This window comes from Bombus fervidus, chromosome 1 (assembly GCF_041682495.2).
Source record: "Bombus fervidus isolate BK054 chromosome 1, iyBomFerv1, whole genome shotgun sequence".
Taxonomy (NCBI): Eukaryota; Metazoa; Arthropoda; class Insecta; order Hymenoptera; family Apidae; genus Bombus; species Bombus fervidus.
The window spans coordinates 14,149,551-14,170,683 of NC_091517.1; the positions used below are offsets into that span (position 1 = coordinate 14,149,551).

The 21,133-nt window shown below is 42.1% G+C and overlaps 1 protein-coding gene across 3 annotated transcripts in view; it reads right to left on the reverse strand.

The window, feature by feature from the left end:
- Window positions 1-21,133, reverse strand: part of Sema2a (Semaphorin 2a) — a 559,198-nt gene that overhangs the window by 245,686 nt on the left and 292,379 nt on the right. The window contains exon 1 of one of the 3 annotated variants that reach the window (XM_072003191.1): window positions 14,851-16,294. The exons of the other annotated variants lie outside the window; for them this stretch is intronic. Within the exon in view, the coding sequence (XP_071859292.1) occupies window positions 14,851-15,028 (178 nt within the window). The 5' untranslated portion in view covers window positions 15,029-16,294. Of the gene's footprint in view, window positions 1-14,850; window positions 16,295-21,133 lie in introns of those variants that run through there. 3 annotated transcript variants of the gene reach the window in all.

Genomic DNA, 21,133 nt, shown 5'->3' on the forward strand with positions numbered 1-21,133 from the left:
TCGAAGATATCGTTTGACTATTATCATCGTCTTCATCGTTATTGTGGTTATTATCACAGATGAAAAATATAATAATTCATTGAAAATATAGTAATTTTTGTTGTTTCCAGTTTTTATGTTACTCTATGACTATATAAATGCATTTTAATACAGAGAATATAGATGTTTTGAAGGTTTTTTTAAAAATTGTTAAATTGGCTAAACTTTGTGGAAGCGAAAGACAAGTAATTTTCTGGTGTCATAACGTGCAACATTTTAAAAATATTGAAGGGGATGAAAAAACACGTATCTAACTCCAAAATCAAGTAAAAAGAAAACTAATTGATCGACAATGTATTGAACTTCAAAACTGCTTGTAAAAACATAGGAAATCCGATCTATCACGTTCTTCCTCTATAATCTTAGATTTCATTTATAAAAGAAACAACGCTTCCGACTATTTCTATGAAACGTATACATCACAGAGGTTGGACAAAAATTCTAAGCTCCATATTACATTCACCGCGGAAGAAATCAGACGAAACATCGAAATTTCAACTTGGTCACACAGGGATCTAACCACGGAAATTCTGCTCTAAATCTTCCAATGGCAACCACCGATTGGTCGCGTGTCTAAGTTCTGAAGAAGCGGAAGCGAAGTGCAGCTGCAGCTGCAAGTCCGGGCGGAACATTAACGACATACCACAACCAGAGACTAGCCGGTACTATTACTCGACTAATCACTTTGTAACACGCTTGTAACAGCAAGCAAGCGAAAGACAGAGAGGTTAGAGAGGAAAGCTGTTTCCTTCGAGGTTAGCCAAGGCGACTACAAGAAGTACGAGCCCTGGCTGGTGGCTGTTTCATGGTAGTGGGTCGAGGGCCCTGAAAGAGGTGAGGCAGGCCAACAAACGGTGCCAAGTGCCAACTCCTCTTGTTAGGGAACAATTAAGAAATGCAGCGCGCTGCAGCTAGCGCCGTGCGAACGTTGAAAGAGGAGCAGTGAGTTTTCACGCGAGTTTCGTGCACGTACACCAAAACAAGCCTGTCGCCGTTTCATACAGTATTCCAGGCTCGTTCCCTTAAAAGCTGTCGACAATTAGAACTATTAGTAGCGGCGAAGATAATGAACCAGCGGTCTATGATGGAGCCGCAGTTTCCCCAGAAAAATTATTCATTTCGCCAAAGTTAGATGGAAAAGCGATATTTCGCAGCACGAACAAAGCTAAGAGAGATTTTTCGGTATATGTGGACGACTTTTATCGATGCAATGGTAAAATGTTAAAGTTAAATAATACGTGATGGTATTTTAATTATTCTTCTTTATGCAATAAAGTTTTACGTAATTATAACTGTAGTCCAACTGTATAGTTGTGTACGCATGCGTGAAATTCTGTTTGGACAAGCTTTCAGAATCTCCAAAATATGAAGATTAAAATACCCTCGTTTAATTTGTTAAGCTCTGTTGAATCTCTAAATACACTCCATTTTTAGACCATTTTTATTTATATACACATAGCTTTAACTCATTAAAACGTTTACCTCTTTATACAAGCCGCTCAGAAAACACATTCTTATGGAGCAATTGCGAAGTAGGGAATGATATTTTTTCAATTGATCGTAGAATTTACCTTTACCTGTAGAAGTTACCTTCTGTCATAACTTGTGATAAGTGTTTTCTTTTTTGTTAAGGACCTCAACATTAATTGTATTCTCTGTGTAACGAAATTGAGAAATTTAAAAAAATCTTAGTTATTAGACTTTTGAGAGGTTCATATAATTCCTCCAGACACTAATCTTTCAACAGAACGATCTTACCCTACCTTGAAACACATTATTATCTCCGAACCCAAGCTTCCTCTCAAACTCAAACACCTACTATTAATTCCTCCTCTCTCTGTCATTAGACCTAGTACAAATTACCGCTAGTGACCCTTTGTCTGCACTTTGTATGCACTGTGCACGCGGAAGTAACCTGCGATACCCGTAAAGTTTCGCACGAAGCCCGTTCCACCGAATGTAGTACACATTTTTTCTGACTATTCAAGCAAGGTTCCGGGGCCTCGGCAACATGTTTCTAGTACGCCTGTACACCGGTATCAGATTTGATGGGGCCATGCGGTCGTGTTACGCCGGTACAGGTCGTTACGAGGGGCGATCGTGGCCCCTTTCGTTCAACCATTACGAGGCATTAACTGGCCCTGTCGACTATTACCCCCGTAGCAACGGTTATAATACTTCTTTTCGGCCCGACGATACCGCGTTTTCGAGGCAAGACCAGTTTCCAATTGCCCTTTGTTGCTACGTTTTTCGCTCACCCTCGCGCCATGCTTCGTCGTCTCCACTCTACCTTCGACTGACACGAAACCATAATCCCGACACGCTAGTCAGGTAAAGAGTAACTTCCACATATCGTTCGTTTGCCAAAACGAGCCAACCCGAATTCCTCACCCTTTTCCTCGTAATGTTCTCGAAACATATGGACTGTTACCCGTGGTTTTTAGTAAACCATTAACGAGAATGCTTAAGGAGATTAGTGGTTTACGAGAATTAAGTATTACAGGATAATAAACAAAAACAATGACAATAATAAATAAAATAACTCCTAGCGGCGATTACGGAAACTTTTCAATCTGCACTCGCGAAAGGGGTTTAATAATATGTAAATCGGTATAGGAATTATTTGACATCTTATATTCAACTCGTTAATACTACTTGATTTTATACGTTTGGTAAAACTCGGGTATAAGAGGCTTTTTAAACTCATCAGCGTCAGGTTGTGTAACGAACATCGTAATGAAAGCGAGAGAAAGCGCGAATGAGATGAGTGATTCGTGACAAACGAGTGCTATCGACAAATGAGAGGTATATCTGTGTTGGTATGTGAATAATGAGTGAACGAGCGAGAGTCTCTCATCCGGACGAGTAAACGTGCGAAACGCTAAATGAGACATAAAGTACCTATACAAACGAGGCTCGTAAGATACTTGAAAAATACCTATTAAAATTGGAACATGTACTTATTTTAATTTCAAATTTTATCAAGTTCCCAAGTTAATATATAATATCTATATCTCTTTCTGATAATTATTTCAAACGTTTCAACGCGAATGAACGTTAAATCATTCGACATGGTTGATGAGAGAATTCACAGGGAAGGAATTTTCTGATTTAATAATGGTTTCGAAGAAACAAATTCCAATCTCAAATTTTGCAAGTTTTTAAAGTAAAATACAACTTTTCCTATTTGAGAATTATTTCAAACGTTTGAATGCGAATAAACGTTGAATAATTCGACATGTTTGATGAAACAATTTACATTCCATACAATTTCCTCATTCAATGATGGCTCCCAAGAAACAAATGTAACATATGAAATATACAGTGTAATATACAATACGAAATCTATGATATGCGAAATACCCAGGGGTCGAGAGAACGATGATGCATACGCAGGGGAAAGACGTACCTGGAACCGGAGTTGTGGAATAATTAACCTACCACAACGGCCCTTCGTGCTTAAGGAACGGGCTTGCCTTTCAACGACTTCATTCTTCCACGCACTACGAGGTAGTAATAAACTCGAAGTCGTCAAGTTATATCGAGGTCCAATTACAGTGTAATAACGCGGAATTACATCCTTTGCGCTCTTGGCGAAACATTTTTTAGCCACATAGGATTATTAAACTAATACGATAGAAAAAAATGAACGTCATGGATATTTTAATTCCTCTTTATTTCTTTTGCGATGCTTCTGATTCTATTCACGAGTGTTTTCTTTATTTACCACAGTCCAAAATCGATAAAAGTTTATTAAGACATATCAAGATTTGAAATACTCTTGATTCTCAATAAAATCCCATTAACCTTCCCAAACTGCATCTCTCTTACATTCAGTCTGTAATTCAATATTAATCTCACCTTTCACCTTCCTATCAATTACCAGATCGAAGCTAGTACATCATTCCACCTCTAACTACCAGCTGTCTCACAATCGAAAAATCGTTTCTCCATTGAACCACGGAATAATTAACCGAAACTCATACAAACCGAGAAATAATAAGCGGTATGGTTAATTAGAATCGCGATTATACGTCAGTAGAATTTTGCAACAGCAGACTCAAGATAGAAGTGATCGGCGATTCCTCTTTTGTCCTAATCGGTGCAATTTGAAGCGCGCGGGCGTCCAACTGCGCATAACGAGCGCGAGAACAGTCCTGCACGTCGTCGAACGCACGCGATTGCCGGATAAACGCGCACGCGATTACTTAGAGCCGGTTGATAGGCGCGCGTTCGACGATGCGATCGTCGATTCGAAGCGAGGGTTAAAGGACTTCTGTCTGCGAACGTCTCTCGAGTGGCTGCTAAGTGTGCGCGATACCTGACCCCTCTCCTCTCTCGCGAATCCCGTGGTAATTGCGCGCGAATTCCGCGACGTCGCCGCGTCGGCTGCTTTTTATTGCCGGTCGTTAGTGTAATTAGGTCCCGGCGAGCGGGTTCGTGAGCCGCGGTGGTCGTACGCTCGTCCGTAATCACGGACAGACGTATACGGAAAACGGAAGCACCGTCGTCGCCGCGACAGCTCACTGAAAACATGTGTATGTATTCGCGACAGCCGTCGTTCGTTACGTAAAGTTAATTTATACGCGTTCCCACCACCGCGCTCCGACTGCGTGAGCTTGAAATTTTTCTGATAAGGCAATTCGTCGACCTCCAGACGGCCTCTTTTAATTGGCTTCTTGAGAGTCCGCGTCGCGCCGACAGAAATATACCAGAATACTCGAAATTACCGGCGAGGCTAAATTCTAGCGATAAAATCTCATTCCAAGATTCTTTCGATGCTTCTTCGTGTGGATTAGAAAGTTAGATTAGGAATTGATAGATACGGGCTTCGAAGTGTTTTATCGATAGTATGATTATTGTTGAAGTGATCGATACTTCTGAGAAAACTCTACATCTAGTCTTCGGCTTTCACAAAGCGCCGATGTCATCGATAGAGCATAGACAAAAGAATGCGTCGACGACAGACGATAAGCGGCACACGTGCGACGTTTTTTTTTTCGGCGTTCTTTTAGTCTCAGGGTAACATTGCTAGCGTGCGGATCTGGACCAGCTTACATATATTCCACACTTTATACTTTCACAATAAATTATATATTTTCAATACCTTACAATTTACCCACGCGTTTCTTTAATTCCACATCCATCCTATAGCCTTAACAATTACAAATCATCAAGAGAATGTTTGATAAAATTGTAATAATTAGAAAAGAAAAATTCTCTTTAAAAAACAGTGACGGTCATAATTGAATTGATAGAAGATATGAAAAATGTTTGTTTTACTGTTATAATAAATAGTTATAAAAATGAAGTAGGTAAATAGAATCTTTAATACAAAATTAAGAAACAAGAATAATAGATAAACGTAAAATGCTTCTAGCATTTCGACCGCAAAACTAGGATATTTTTAATGTAAAATATGTTACAAATACTCATCTACTGAATTAACTTTTAATTATTCCATAAAACAATACAATATCTCCAAACTTGTTTTCCTATCCAAAATTTCTATTCATTAATTCCATTTGTACATTTCAAAACGAAAATGTATTAAAATCACACTCAACGACTGATATCCCGTACTCTCGGAAATAGGAAATCCGAACTGAAGATTGTAGTCTAGAATTTCTACAACAGAGAGGAGTGGATGAATGTGTCGATCTGGAAATACCGAATACGAGCAGAATGGCGGGCAAAAGGGTGAGAATGCTCGTATCGCGGAGCTGTTGATAGCGGTTGTAACAATTTATTCAGTCGAGCGACGCGCGCCACGAAGGGAGCGTCTGGTCCCTTGCGAAGAAGCTCCGCCTTCGTTCCAATATCTCTTCTCGAGATAAAGCAAGATTCAATTTTACCTTTCTCTTGTATTAACGCCACGCGAATAAGGGTGAAGAGGAAGATCTAAGATCCCTGCCGCCAAGTGATATCGACTACCGAACGAAAGTGTGAAGCGCACACCAGATAATACGTGAAAAGATTTTAAACAGGTTAAAAAATTCAGAGACAGGTGTGCGGTGATTGACAATCTATTCGAAGATATTTCGACGTTAATGGCATCCATGATATGAATGCGAGGGTTAACGTACTGATAAGAAAAAATTGAATGTCTTTTGGCTACATTAAGTGGATAATAAGATCTTATCTTAAAGCGTTGTTCGTTCACTTTGGGATATAATATGCGGTACAGAATGTTTACAAGCGTGAAGAAATTTTTGAGAATAATAGATTAGTGGAAAGAAGATTCATATTAATAATCACTTGTAATTATATTTCGCTATGAAATATATGGGCTACAGTAAGTGATCTAATCTAAATACCTTGCTTACTCAAGTTTGGTAGCAGTGTCTAACTTCTCAGAAACAAAACGATTTATCTTGATAAAATTGTTTGCGCTGTAACTTTTATGTGGCTTACATGTCAAACTTAATTAATATTCAAATTCAATAATTAAATTCAAAAGTAAAACATGAAACGCATTTCTCATCCTTTTGTTTCAAACACATTAATAAATCATACTCTCTTTCACATAACGTACTCTTGATACATGCTATCGCAGATTAAAGGCCAGGAACATTTCGCCTTTTAATGTTCCCCTCTAATTACACTGTTTGCCGCTCCGTTGCGATAAATCGCAACTGTTCACCGTCTTAAAAATCGCGCGCCCAAGCTGCTTTACGAATCATGCCTCTTATAAATTATACGTAAGATTGAATCTACGGACGTCGCGCCGTATAGTTTTCTGAGCTCCCGGTTTAGGGAGGGAAACTTTCGATTGAATGAGAACGATATCTCGTTGCGTCCCCAGCGAGAAGAATCTCGTTAAACCGTCCACGCAAAGGAAGAAGTTGCCGGTTAAAACGCATTCGAACGGTAAGGCGCGCGAGAACGTAATACCGGCTAGTTTACAACACGACGCATCCAACGACTGCCATAAACCTAAGACTTAAGGCAAGAGATTTTTCGCACGAGAGAGAAAAGTAACGCGAAGCGAACGTTGTTATTTCAACGTAGTCGCGGTTGGGCAGAGAAACTTGCGCATTTCCGGCGTTTTCCTTCGTTTCAAGCCGGCGTGCGTCTTCGGGGAGAAACTAGTTTCAACGTTAACCCCGTTTCGCGGGGAGAAGACGTAGAAGCTTTCGAACACGCTCGAATTCCGAGGAGAAACGCTCCGCGTGTTTTATCGTCGTTAATACCTTAATGCCTCTAATTGAATAAAGCGGAATTCTGGCGGAATGAACGTTTGAAATAATTTCCCGGCGGTGCTTTATGGAAATATGTTTTTGGAGGGAAAAAAAAAAAAAAGTAAGAGAGAAGAAAGAATTTTTCATTGTTGCGCGTTATCGTGGAAGCTTGGAATATAAAAGCGCATTAAATTCCTGAATTAGCGTACGAGAAATCTATTCCAGTCGCGAACGCGATTATACGACGTTTATTCGATTTAAACGGCGAATTAACAGTGCTTTCAGCGCAAAACTCTGCGTTGAGGAATGTATCCAAAAAACTGACCAGGTTTTCCAACGTTTCGATCAGCATGGTCCGCATGCACACACCGACCGAACAATTGAAACAACGTTTCATTATTTCACGAATTGACTGAAGCTTCTCTCTCTCTTTCTCTCTCTCTCTCTCCCCCACATCAAATGCACCATTCATGAAATAATAAACAGATGTGATTTGCATCCGTGAAAATCGTGTCGATGAGAACAGAACGAACATACGACCATTAGGAGCGTCTATTTTCCACGCTATGGTCCATCGAGGAATATATACTAGTGGATGGAATCGAAGCTCTCTGAACCGTTTTGGTAGCGAGAAAAAAAAAGGGCGATTCTCTCTTTTGCTATCTATCCCTTTCTCTGGCCAACCAATGGCGAAGGCAAAAATTTCATTAAAATTCCAGTGGACCATAGAGCCTCGTGGCACGATGCGCGTTTTCTCTTTCGTAAAAGCCAGTACGGCTGGCGCATGGCGGCAGCAACGGGTTACGCAATCTGATGCTCTTTTTTTTCCTCTCTCTTCTGCACGCTCATTACACGAACACCTTAACCAGCTGGACGCGATAACGCGCGTTTCGCCTAAACATCCGGAACACCGCGCGCCACATTATATCCTCATTATCCTTTTTATCGTCGTCCGGAATACCGGGGCTCTCTTGGTCTCGCTTCACGGAATCGTTTTCTCTCGTCGAGCGCTCTGGCAGGGCACTTTCGCACGTTTACACGCCGGCTACAAAGTGTTTTCCAGCGGAATAAAGAGAAAGAGGACAGGCAAGAGGGGGCTGAGAGTGAAGAGATGGCACGCGAAAGGGAGGGGAGAGAAAAGAAGAGGAAGGCACTCTCGAGGGTGACTGTAATCCTGTCGTTGGAATATCCGACAAGACCGGCACGATGTTGCCTTCCTCTTTCGTTGTTCCCGTCTTCGTCGTCGTCGGGCTTTCGCTATCCCAACCTTTTTGCCTTGCGCTTCATGCGCCAAACACGAGCTAAGCTTACATCGCGGCCGGATCTCGCTTAAAGTAAAGAAAAGACGCGAGCTAATGCAGGTAAAGCTGCTTTTTCCCTCATTCTGGACATCCCGTTCTACAAGCTGTCGTTGTTGTTACTGTTCGTCGGATTTTCAGTGCGTACACGTAACCAAAGTATCGCTTTTAATTCGACGCGGTAACTCTTTACTAAAGGGGATGAGCTTCCTCTGCATGTTAATTAAAACTCACACTGTGTTCTTTGGTCTGGTTGAATGTTCCTTAAGGGAAATTATTTTTTAATTGCTACCCAGGCTCGAGTTAGGAGGATTGCCCCGGGCGAGCCGATTAATTTATCCCGATGGTTTCCTAAACCACCGCAGCGTAAACGATTTGTTTTTCAGCCGCCATGCGAGGATGCGTTTGAAAGCATCGTTCAAACAGAAAGGAGAAGGACCCTCTAATTTTTTAACTCACAATTAAATTATACGTACTATGCTTACTTTCAGATTTCTTTTTTTTTTTTTTTCTGTAAAAGAATTCGGCTCAACGTATTTCTAATATGAATCTTCAGAAGGGAAACAGTTTTCTTTATAGTAATAATCTTCACTTTTTGTACTAATAATCGATGAAAAGAAACTGGATTTCACTCCACAAAAATCTGCTTAAAGAAGAACAGAATTTGCTATACACCAAGGGCAAAAATTGAGACACGAATTTGTTTCGAATTTTTACCGCGTTGTTGCTCTTTCATCGAGCCAATGATCTGGACAGACTGGCGTCACCACCTTAAAACAGACTTCTCTACGATCTATGGATTCCAAGACGGAAAATAACCGCTGTTCTGTTGCGTTTTCTCCGTTTTCCCTCTTCTTCGCCCTCAGACTTCGTCCACCCTTCGCACAGCCATCCGTAGCGCGCCTTTACCAACTCTTACAGCCAGCTTTTTCTCCCGCGTTTCCGTTTCATCGCGGGTTTCGAGAACTTGCAAGAGGAACTTGCAGTTCGCGGCAGACATAAAAACACGGAGTCGACATGGCACGCGACTAATACGCGAAAGAACCAAGTCGATCTAACCTTCTCTCAGCATCTTTTCACCCCTGTCCTGTAGAACGAAAATCTTCCTTCTCATCAAACAACCTGAACCGGGCAAGAAAAGTTGGCTAATGATTTCTGGGATGAATACGTGCCGAGGATCGGTAACTCTTTCAACGGGATATCTTGAAGGAGGTAGTGCGCAAGAGGCTTTCAAAGGGGATAATTCAACCGCGATGGGGCTGAGCAGGCCGCATCCAAAAGCTTCGAGGAGCCACGTTCCAACTTCCGGAGCACGGCCAGCAAAGTCAATGTCTCGGCATTCATGGGGGGTCGTGGTCTCGACCACAGGAATGCGCGGCTTCAAATACCGCATGGTAGATGAGTCTCTGCTATCATCCTTCATTAGCCAGTCGGCCTTCCTTGCGAGCGTTCGAGAGGGTTGCTCGGACGAAATCTCGTGAGACAGAGAGAGGGAGTAGGAAGGACAGTGAATGTGCTAGCTTTTAATCTTCGAAATCTTTAGGACGTTTGGCGACGACCAAAGGGAAGCTCTCTCATCGAGACTGTCGGCCGGTTCTCTCGTTTTCAAACTCCTCGATCCGCCGCCACCTTTCGATAATTCTGTCCCTCTCTGTCTGTCTGTCTGTCTTTCTCTACCTGGATACTTACGCAAACATCATTCGTAGATTTCTAGGCAGAGCAAAGAAAGTATCCCGGCAAGCTCCTCGAGTTTACGGTCGAATTAAGGATTTACGCGGGGTAATTCAGGAGTCGGGGCAAATCTTGCACGAGAGCAGATAGAAAGGGAAGGAAAGAACGGTCGAAAATAGAGGAAGAAAGAAAGAAAGAGGGTGAAGGCTCTCTTGTGCCAGGACTAATTATCGAAGTCGGGGTCAGTTTTTCGTTTATAAAATTTCGTGACCCTTTCTAAGAAAGTTCGCGACTCGTTAAATGGAACGATTTCCGACTATGAAAATTTTCCTTCGGCTGAAAGTCTACGAAGTTCGAAACAGCTCAAGGAGTTGCCGTTCGATCGGCAATCGAGTTATTTTTCAAAACTACCCTGAGTTTCCGTTTATCAAAGGAGATTGCATCGCCTATAAACGAATTATAAAGATCTGATAAATTAGCAACGAAACTTCTTCTTAAATTTGTGAATTCTCTTCTCGAACGATAGTTACTCAGAACTTGTGTTACCTTAGAATAAATCGTGTAATCAAAGAACCACAATTTATCTTTACTGGTAAAAAGGAATTAACTGTTACGATTATCTTTCGACTTTCTTAAACTTTATCCTTCGTTCATTTAAAACAAAAAGTTTCCAGAAATTTCATATACAACATACTTTCTAATTCACGTACTTCTGTGATACTTCTTTAAGACTTTGTACAACGACAACTTCTCTGCTACCAACAAACTTACGAAATTAAGAAAGAGACAAGTTAGCAATCAAAAGGGAGGAAAACCGTGTTTGCCCAAGTTAGACGCGTTTCGTGTAAATTTCATTTCATCTTAGATGGATATACAGGCAGAACACGTTACACGTGCGTGCAAATTAGATCAATGGGTCAGTTTGAGAAGCTCGTCGAAATTAATATCCGTTCTGTTAGTTACCAGAGAGACTCGATACTTGGGGTTTACGATTCATGATCGTATCATGGCGTACAGTTGCAGCCACAAGTACGGATTAAATTAACGTACTGTTTGGTATCTGAATAACGGAAAACCGTGACCTGCGGTTTTGCAATATATTCCAGTTTTTGCGCAATGAAAAAGTAGACGTGTTCTGCATCCAGTAGCGTGCATTTCCGCTATTTAAAACACTCGCGGAAAAGGTAATTGTAAAAAACGACGTTACCATAAAAATAACTCTGCTCTATGTAAATTTGTTTTCTGCGCTAACAGGAATTTTCGATACGTTATTCTATCGCGTTACTAGAGAAAAGACTTTTTACATAAATTGATTGCATGTCAACTATGAAATGTTTAAAAAATAAAATGCATTAGAAGTTTTCGTTATATACATGCTATATGCACATTATAAAACGTCCATAAAGCCACGAATGTTCGTTATCAAGCACGTTATCAACATCGATTTCTCTGCAGAAATCAGCACGTAATGCTCCCTTATCGTCGATCTCGCGTTACAATAACTCGCATAGAATACGCTTCCATGGTATTTATATATCTTCAGTTACGCAGCTTAGCAGCACGCACGATATGTAACGTCATACTCCGAACGCAGAATCGTTCAACAAAAGATTAGACGGCCCATTCGTCCGAGAATCGAACGAGAGATCGAGGGTTCAGCATCATCGTTACGACAACCCCTAACATCCATTTGCTCCGTGAACCGATAATGAAACAAACCCCCACGCGAGAAACAACCGTAGGCGATAAACCAAGCAGCGTGGAATCAACAACGAAAAGGAGAACGGGTGAAAATTTTCGTTTCGCCCCTGGCCAACCTGGTACGAACTCAGCCAAGAGAGGAAGGGAGAGAGAGAGAAACGAGAAACTCGACGAGAGGTTCGGTGTTCCCTCCGGCCTCAGTAACAGCAATTTCGCGTGGAACGAGAGGAAAAAGTGGCGAGCAAATTCGCATAACAAGGCGGACAACCGCGCAATTAAAATTACGTTCGCGCGAGCAAAGAAAGCGAAACGCGCGACCAACAAAAAACTAAACGAGAATTTCGTGTCTCGTCTGGCCTGTTGGTCGACGGTGTGCGAGTTGAAAAATTTCTTGCGGAAAGCTCCCTTCCGTTGCTCTCCGCGCGAGAATGCCACCGATGGACCGCCTTTCTCACGTGTGCCACCGCTACCCTCGACCTGCTACCTTTCTCCTGCATCCCCATCGAAACTCATACGCCTCTAAACCACGCATTTTCCAAACACAACTCGTGCATATACAGGGCGAAGAGTATGCATACGTGGAAAAGAGAGGGGCCTGCGTTCGGTGGCTCTCGACTAGCAGAGAGGCAGCCAAGCAACCAGCCAGCAGCCGGCTCTGCCCGACCAACCAACCATTCCACATTCCATTCGACGGTTCTCTCTCCCCCGGCACATAATGAAGTCAGTCCTGGCGTTCTAAGCCCCGGTAATATCGTGTGGCAGGGCCCTCCCCGAGATAATATTGGTGATGTATGCTAACGGGCTTTTCGGTACCGGGCTACGTCGTTTTTACGTCCCTTTCGTACCGGCGTGTCCTCTTAAATGATTTACCGCGAAAAAGAGAACGCGCACGGGGGTCGGTCACTATCTCTACGTCGCCCACCCCGCCAGTGCCACCCCCTTCCGGCTAAAGAAAAAATTTCACCCTTTTAATCCCACCCTTACTGTCCTCGTACATGTATACCGGTGGCGAAAAGCGATCTTTTTTTTTTTTTTCACGCGACCATTGAAAATTCCAAGAGTAAACCACCATCGGAGACTTCGTTAACCTTCAGCCACCGAGGGTGTCTGTGGGTTGGTCTTTTATAGGCAAGGGCCGACTGGACGATGTGGAATGTTTGAAAGTTGGCGATTTATACGGGTTGCGGGCCACATTGTTCCATGAACGCGAGGGTGGCTGGTATTTAGAGCGGCCGACAGAAGTGAAACTCATAATATTAATTAATGAAAGGGTATTTACGTGGCAGTAACGACACATTGTTCCCCGAGATTTCCCGACGAGTACTCGGCACTAGGCGACGGATGCAACGAAATCATTATTACCCGGTAATTAATGAAAAGCGCATTATGAATCAGCTTTCGCTAGCTATCGAACATGTCGAAGCGTTAATGCCCGACGTTTTGGTAGAAGTTTGCCAGCCGAAAGTTTTCGATATTTTAGTTCGGGAGACAAGTGGTCGAAAGGAAGTTTCATAGTTGGTGAAAATCTTCACCAGTGGGACGTACATAGAACGTCCGGTGGATTTAAGGGAAGATTGACAAACTGTGTACCCTACTGATGAATTCTGAACGCGAGTCGGTAAACAGACATGCTTGAACTGAAAGTTTAAATCCGTTCGAAGATCCCGGGATTTTTCCAACTTACAGGAGACAGGTATTACGTTTCGTATAGCGGCAAATGGCCGGGCCCGATTTTTATTATACTTTGGGTGTTCTCCAAATTCAATTTTTCCGTGTTTCCAATGTTCCGTTTTGCGAACCTACTTACATGCACTTCAAGGCAGTTTAATGTGATTTTACATTTTTCTTCAAATCATAGGAAATCACGTATAACCTCCGAAGGAACTTTACATCACGCGCTGAGAAATTCGTTAAAACAAAGATTCGAAAATTCTAAGTCAGTAATTGGCCAAGTCGAAAATTTTTCAAACTGATAAAAACATTTGTGTAACTTTAACTACGCGAGTTGGTTATCTAACATCGTATTACGTATCTCACGTCTGTTTAGATACCCTAAGTACTTCAAAATCTTTCACAATACTCTAATTGAATTGAACTTGCACTTTTGCAATTTTTCAACTCGAAAGAATAGAAGTCAATTCTTTGGAACCTTAAGCCTTGTTTTCTTTGAATTTGATTAGACATATACCTGCAAGTTATATTAGGTTATTGCATAATAAATATAAGCGAAATTTTATTTCAGTCAGTTTGATGGTATGGAATATAGGATGTCCGATAATTGTTTTTGTTTGTACTCTTTTATCCAGAAAATTTCAATTTGATCGTTCACTTCATTGATGTAATAATACCAAGGTAAACACAACACGCAGGAATACGATTTTCGAACCACTTGAATTCGAACCATTTGCAAATATACACTTGATCAAACTCTGCTGCGCAACAGCAAAAACATCATAGAGAGAAAATCTATCGATTCGGCTGATTGTTAATTATACTGATTAAAAATCCTCATCTTAAAGAACTTTATATTTAACGACACAGTTTGTACTTTACCGTCATAATTATTATGCTACAAACTACGTATTAACTCCATCTACAGGATATACCACAAAAATTGTGTATTTTTATTTAAACGCAGAATAACCTAAACAACTTTCAGAACCATTTTCCTATTATACCACAAGAATTACGTTAAAATTTTCCTCTTCCACCGAAGAAAATATCCCTAGAATTACCTCAAAATATACCACATATATATGTAATATCGCTTGCACGCAACAGTACATTCTATAGAATTCATTCGACTTATCGCTCCAACTACGAGATACAGTTCGTTTATGTAAACACAGGATCGTTTCCCCGAACACGTCCAGCATATCCGCTATCTATACTAACACACGAATCCTAACCGCACCTATTCGAAGAAAAAAGTAGGAAAAGGCTGTATGTAGGATTCTAACCTTTATGATGCCTGAGATGAGAGCGTCCGCAGCAAGGTTGCTCGAAGTACGCGTGGCCGGGATGCGCACCGGCGGGCCTGTTTGCATGGCTCGATCCCAGGAACAGTCCCAAGACAGCTGCGAGAACAGCTGCTCTGACCAGCAGCAACATGGCATCCGGTAATCTTCGTCGTTGCATCCTCGGGCACGATTCACGGAAAGGGCACACGCAAACCCAGCTGGACACTTTGAAGCGCGAATTTCAAACGAAAAGCGTGCACAACTGACGCTAATCGACCAAAGGCATTACACTACAAAGCGTAACACGTGTATCGAGACCGATTGAAAATTTCACGTGAATTGCAAGAGAGAACAGGAAAGGTCACTGTCAAGTGAAAATGCGTATTGTAGCGTTAAATTCGACCTGGCCTTGGTTAACAGCGCGCTACAATCTGTGTTCACGGCGTGGTTGTTGCCCTTTGCCGTTGGCAACGCGCTGACGGACGTTCACCGATGCCACAAGGCTCGTTTTCACTGTCCGTCTCACTCACCGACGATCGCGCCGTCTCTCTCTCACGCACGCCAGGTATATACGATCGACAAGGTAGAAACTCGACCGCGTGCTGTGCTTCCTTCTCTCCCTTCCACTTCAGCCGCTACGTTCGCCGCTTCTCGTCCACCAGCTTCACCAACTCTGCCCTCGAGGACAAAGGAATTCTTCCTGTGGCTCTCTTTCCTGCTTCAGGAACGACGCGCCAGTACCTCGTGTCCTTACAGTATTCTTAGTCGCAGGTAGAGGGCCTTGAGATAGGGTCGTTCGACGAGCACCGGATACAGGCTTAACAATCGCTCAAGATTCTCCACTTTCTCTTTCTTATTTTTCTCTTTTTTCTTCTTGTATGTTACGTGGCATACACGAACGTGATCGTACACGCAAAGTTACGAAGTAAAGATCGCTAATAGGAACGGAATACCTCTGAATCGTTTCAAGGCTTGTATCTATGATAAACGGTTAAACATGCAACCTAACCCTTCTATCGACGTAAAGCTCTATGTCACTGACGTCCGTGATACACTTTCGTTCGCGCCATATTACGTCACTGTCGAAGTAATTCACAGTCGCATGCGACCGTTGAACCGACACACGAGAACGTATACGTATATATTCGTGCGTACGAAGAAACAACCGAGGATATCGTTGGCAACTAAATATAAAGAGCGCGTCCCGCGACGTCACATCTGTTGCTTGGCCCACGATCGAGTCGCCGAATTTTACTCCACGAACGAGCCAGCCTTTCCTTAATCCCGTGACATCACGATTGTCGAACGATCGTTCGTACAAGTGTCACAACATGGTTTTGTGTCCATCGGCGTGTCGAGATAGAACACGCGTCTTACGACGCTTTCTCACGACGAAACGAAGCGCTGTGAGCGGCACAGATTGTATAAACCTCCCTCTATGGAGGCCGCGGCACGACTGTACAGTCGTATGCGAGTTGCCGCGTTCACAGGCGGTCGGCCGCGCTCGGCAAACTTCGACTACGGTCGGCAAGCGCTGCTCGTGCTCTGCGACTCTATGATCCACGCTAGTTTCTTTCCAATCCGAGTCGTTCGTCGTCTACCAGTTTGAACGAATGTCCGAAGAAGCGTCACCCCTGATATTTCTCTTAACCCTCGCCCCGGGGACGCTTTTTATAGCTCGTATGAAAAATTTTCGACTACGTGGGGCCAATACGGACACACCAACGAAACGGCTGTTCGGAATTGAACTCTCTGGAGCGTTCTACTCTCGTTGCGAAGGCTTGAATTATGAAGTGTCCCCGATTTATCGTGAAACCCTGTTATCTACCCTCTATTACAGATTTTTCTGTGTCTAATGTTTCGAGTCCTTGACACTCGTATCAACTCCTTTTTCTCTTCACAAGTAACTTGTACGATCGTTGAAAAGTGCATTCACTTAACCCTTAACATACAGTGTGTAAAGACGATTGCAATCTACATATCGATCGCGTTTAATGGTGTAAGATGACGCAAATGTTATAATAGGCATATGGAGCTATTTTTGTTTCGTCAAAGTTGAACTACGTGGAACTTTTCCAATATTAATACAAACTGTCCGTACTATATAATGATGCTAAGTTTGTACTCCAAATTAACCCCGTGAAACGTCCATGTACAATTGAAAAACACTGTATATCTATATAAGTAGAGATTTCGATTTACGCTTACCAATATGATTTAATTGTTTAAAAATTATATTATATTTCGAAAAAGTTAATATGGTGTTTCGAAGTCGGTTCGAGGACGCAGCAGTCAGCACTCGAACTTAACGAAATCAATGTATCGAAACACGTCGTAACGTATTCCCCGGAGGGTCGAAGGCGAAATTCAAAGCCCCTCAAAAAGCGTGGTACGTCTTCAACAGCGTGATCATCGACGGTCCCGTATAGCCTGGAGGAAAGCACGAATGTTGCGCGCGCGTTCATCCGTCACGGAACACGAAGAGAGAAGCGGATTGTATGAATAAGTCGATATGCTAATGTAAAAACCCTCGAAGTTAGCTGAGCCAACGTTGAGCTGACGGGCAAAGAAAGTTGCAAGGCATATCCGGCCCGTTTCGCTACCTACAAAGTGTTCCCCGACCAAGCGCGAAAGAAGAAACAATTTTGTATCATCCAGCGGCTGCGGTGCCGCCATTACCACCATGCTTGACGCAGGCCACTCCCTTTGTTGTCCTCCCTGAAGAGGGAGAATGGAACCTAGCAAGACGTAAGGGAAGTCGTAAGAATTTTAGAACAAAGGAAGAGAGCCGAGTCCTTACAGAAGCCTGGCTTTTCTTAACTTTCTCTCTCTCTCTTCCACCTTTTGCCTTGTCTTCTAGTCTAGGAACTAGCCGGTTGCACCGCGACCAACAAATCTACCAACCGCTATCCCATTTCATTGAAATAGTTTAGAATTGCATGAGCCACCCCTACCCCTTTTCCTTTGTCGTTTCTTACCGGGCCAACGAATCCTCTCTCTTGCGTGGCTTCTAAGCGCGAACGTTCAACCTTTCCTCCGTTTCGAAAGAAGATCGTTGAAAGTATTGTCCGTATAGACGTGACTTTTGCCGTGGTTAGTATCTGGAATATAAATTGTTAGGATACGACACATGCAGACACCAGAATCTCTATTCTTGCCAAAGAGCTCTGTCGGAGAAGCATTTGGACTAATTTACTTACCAAGTAAATGCAACGTTTGAACTATATCCCTATGGTAGTTTTAGTCTAAAGAAGAAGTCGCAGAAGTTACTTGTTAGAACTATTGTTGAAGAAGAAAAGAAGTTTTTGATTTTTCTACATTTACTTATAATGTATAATAAGGCAGTAAATAAATTTATCTATACAATTTAGTAATAATGACGAAAAGAAAATGGAAGATAATTTATTTAGAACGCCAATGTTTTTATGACAAAGTATCAAAATATATATTTCTAAGTTATTTAGTTCCAAGACCTTTTTGCATATGATTATTTCCATGTGTATATATATACATATTCCACATATCAACGAAAAAATGGATTATTTAAAACACTCAAAATTATTATACAATCTGGCAAGTGTGCAATTATTTTTCCTAAATGCAACGTAATCGAAAATGGGTAAAGCAACCGTTGAGTAGTGCAATGCAATGGTTCTCGCCTCAGAGCACGTATAATACACCCTTTCATGTTTAGATGAGTGACATATCCGAGAGAAACGACGTTTTAACTTTGGAACTTCTTACGAACGATTCGTCTTGAATAAGAAAGAAGGCATTATAATGTCGGCTGTTCCGCGGCATTCATTGCTGGACAGCATTTCGTGATGCGGTTGATGGGGGAGGCTCCGTGAATTTCCCGACGCCTGGTTAAATTTCAGCAAGTTCCCATGGAAGTTCTGACTTATGGAACGACGAAGGCCTGAATGGACCTCCGTGCAACGCAGAAACAGGCGATTCGAGGGAAGGGGGATGTGATAAGTTTTAGCGAAGTTAAGTTACCGTTTAATGTTTCGTGTTTGATTTATAGACGTGTGAAACCCAGTTTAATAGGATCTCGTCCTTATGACCAAGAAAGAATATATGTCTCTTTTCTTATGCTGTAGCAATATCTTATAAATTAAACAGTTCTTTGTATTACAAAGAACCGATATAATTTTATAAGTGATCGATTGAAGCAATAATGGTATCTCGATGTTGACTTGAAGATCATAAATACTGTTTTATTAGAAACGATTTCCGAAGTACATAGTATCAGTAACAAGAACCTGCGCTTGTGTTTGTGTTTCAATTCTATCCGAGAGAGAAGATAAAAATCAAGTTTCGAGAAGAAGACGACTGAAAATATAACCACGTATTCGTATACTTAATCGTGTTCGAATAAAACGATTTCGCCTCTGTTCGAATCCGTATTTCCAGTGGAAATAATTTTACGTTATTTCCATATTCCCTCCTGTTCCCGTTTTACGATTCTTTGACAGCCGTGAAACTATAAAATCCGAGGGTATTAAACGATTCCTTGAACACCATGACGGCAGATCAATCAGAAGAAGGGACGATCGGTCGCGTATCCTATGGATGCTACATCGGACACAGTCGGATTCTTCGTTTAGTTCCGCTTCGACAAGAGCAAATGGTTGGTTTGTCGTAAAAAGAGCGGCCGCGCGATGAGAAGGCTTTCGCGAGATATTAAATATTCAAGAACGCCAAATCGAGTCCACATTATCCTCTTATTCCGCGAAGGTACTTCTGCGTCTTTGAAGCTGCCATGCTTCGTCGCTTCCGAAGAGCGAATCGACGGATCCCTCTTTAGTACGTACGATTCGAAAATATTTGTCACCCGCGAAGATCAACAAAATCTAGCGGGTAAAGAAATGGAGGAAGAGTTAAAATATAAAGAAAGAGAGGCAAGCAGAATTTCCTTTGCGTTTCGTTGCGCGCTGTCAGTGTAGAAATTTTTCGTCTTTTCCGCTTGTTTCAAAATGCATTTCCACGCTTTTCCCCCTAAATAGCAAAGCGTCCCCTCATGACACTCTAATTTTACCGTTTCTCACGTTTCCGTCCCTAGTGTAATATTTTTCAATGAAAATAAAAATGATTTACGCGGGTAACGAATCTCTTGGCCTAATTGAACAAACAGCGCGTTCATCAAACGAGAGAGAAGAAGCAGCAGCAGGGGAAGAGTGAAACGTCGACTTAAAAATTCAACAATTACGTCGACCCAATTTCCTCCTCTTTTAATCGTTGGACGTTGTTACGCGTCACAGGGATGAAATATTAACCGCGTTTTCGCGCCGCTCTTTCAACGGCTAAGAAACACAATTCACGGAGATCATTAGATCGTCATTACGAACTCTAATTGCGACAAACTAACCGTCCCAATTGCTTCTCGACATCGATCCACGCCTCGTAAGGCAACGGTTCCCATCCAACTGGTGCACGCGAGCATGCGAGTGGTGAGATAATTGCGCCAGTCTCTTGCTTTTTATTATTCCGACTTATGATTTTTAGCCGAGAAACACGCTCGATTCGCGTTTATCCTGGAAATAATCAAGACATAATACACTGCACGATACCATACCAAATGTAACTTTCCTTTTTCTTCTGCTATCGTCTACCTTTTTCTTTCTTCCGGCTGATGAAACATCGACGAGGCCTCAACCTACTAAATTATACCCAATATCCACGCAGCGTAACCCTCACTTATCTCCGCGGCGAAACACATGGTACGCGACAGCATCGAGATCTCATCATCTCGTTTGCGAAGTCGAAGAACAGAATCCGACCGATTCTTCTCGCCACTGGCTCGGGATAATGTCTTACTTTGCCATACGAGTCTCGCGCCGGTGTTCTTTTATTCGACGAAATCCACTTAACCCCGTGTTTCCTACCCGCGCCGACGCGGATCAAATTAGAACATCAAAGCGTAGGACGCAATTCCAAAAGGTACAGCGAAAGGATGATCTCATTTAATTTCCTCCCTCCGAACTTGAAATACAACGGCTACAAACAGAATGATATTTCACCCTCACGGAGCCGTACTTCTCTCTTGATCCTATCGAACCAAAGATTTACGAGGGATCGAAGGGAGAAAATGGGCGTTGTCTATGAATAACTTTGCGAAGATTCTGGCTACGTAAGAAGTACATAAGTACGTGATATATAACTTTGACTTAATTTTTAATTCTTGATGTCTTCTTCGATAACCTTGAATAATTTTGATACGATCTTATACGACCTATAAAACCTATAAAAGGTGAGTATGATACTTTTTTAATTAAATTCC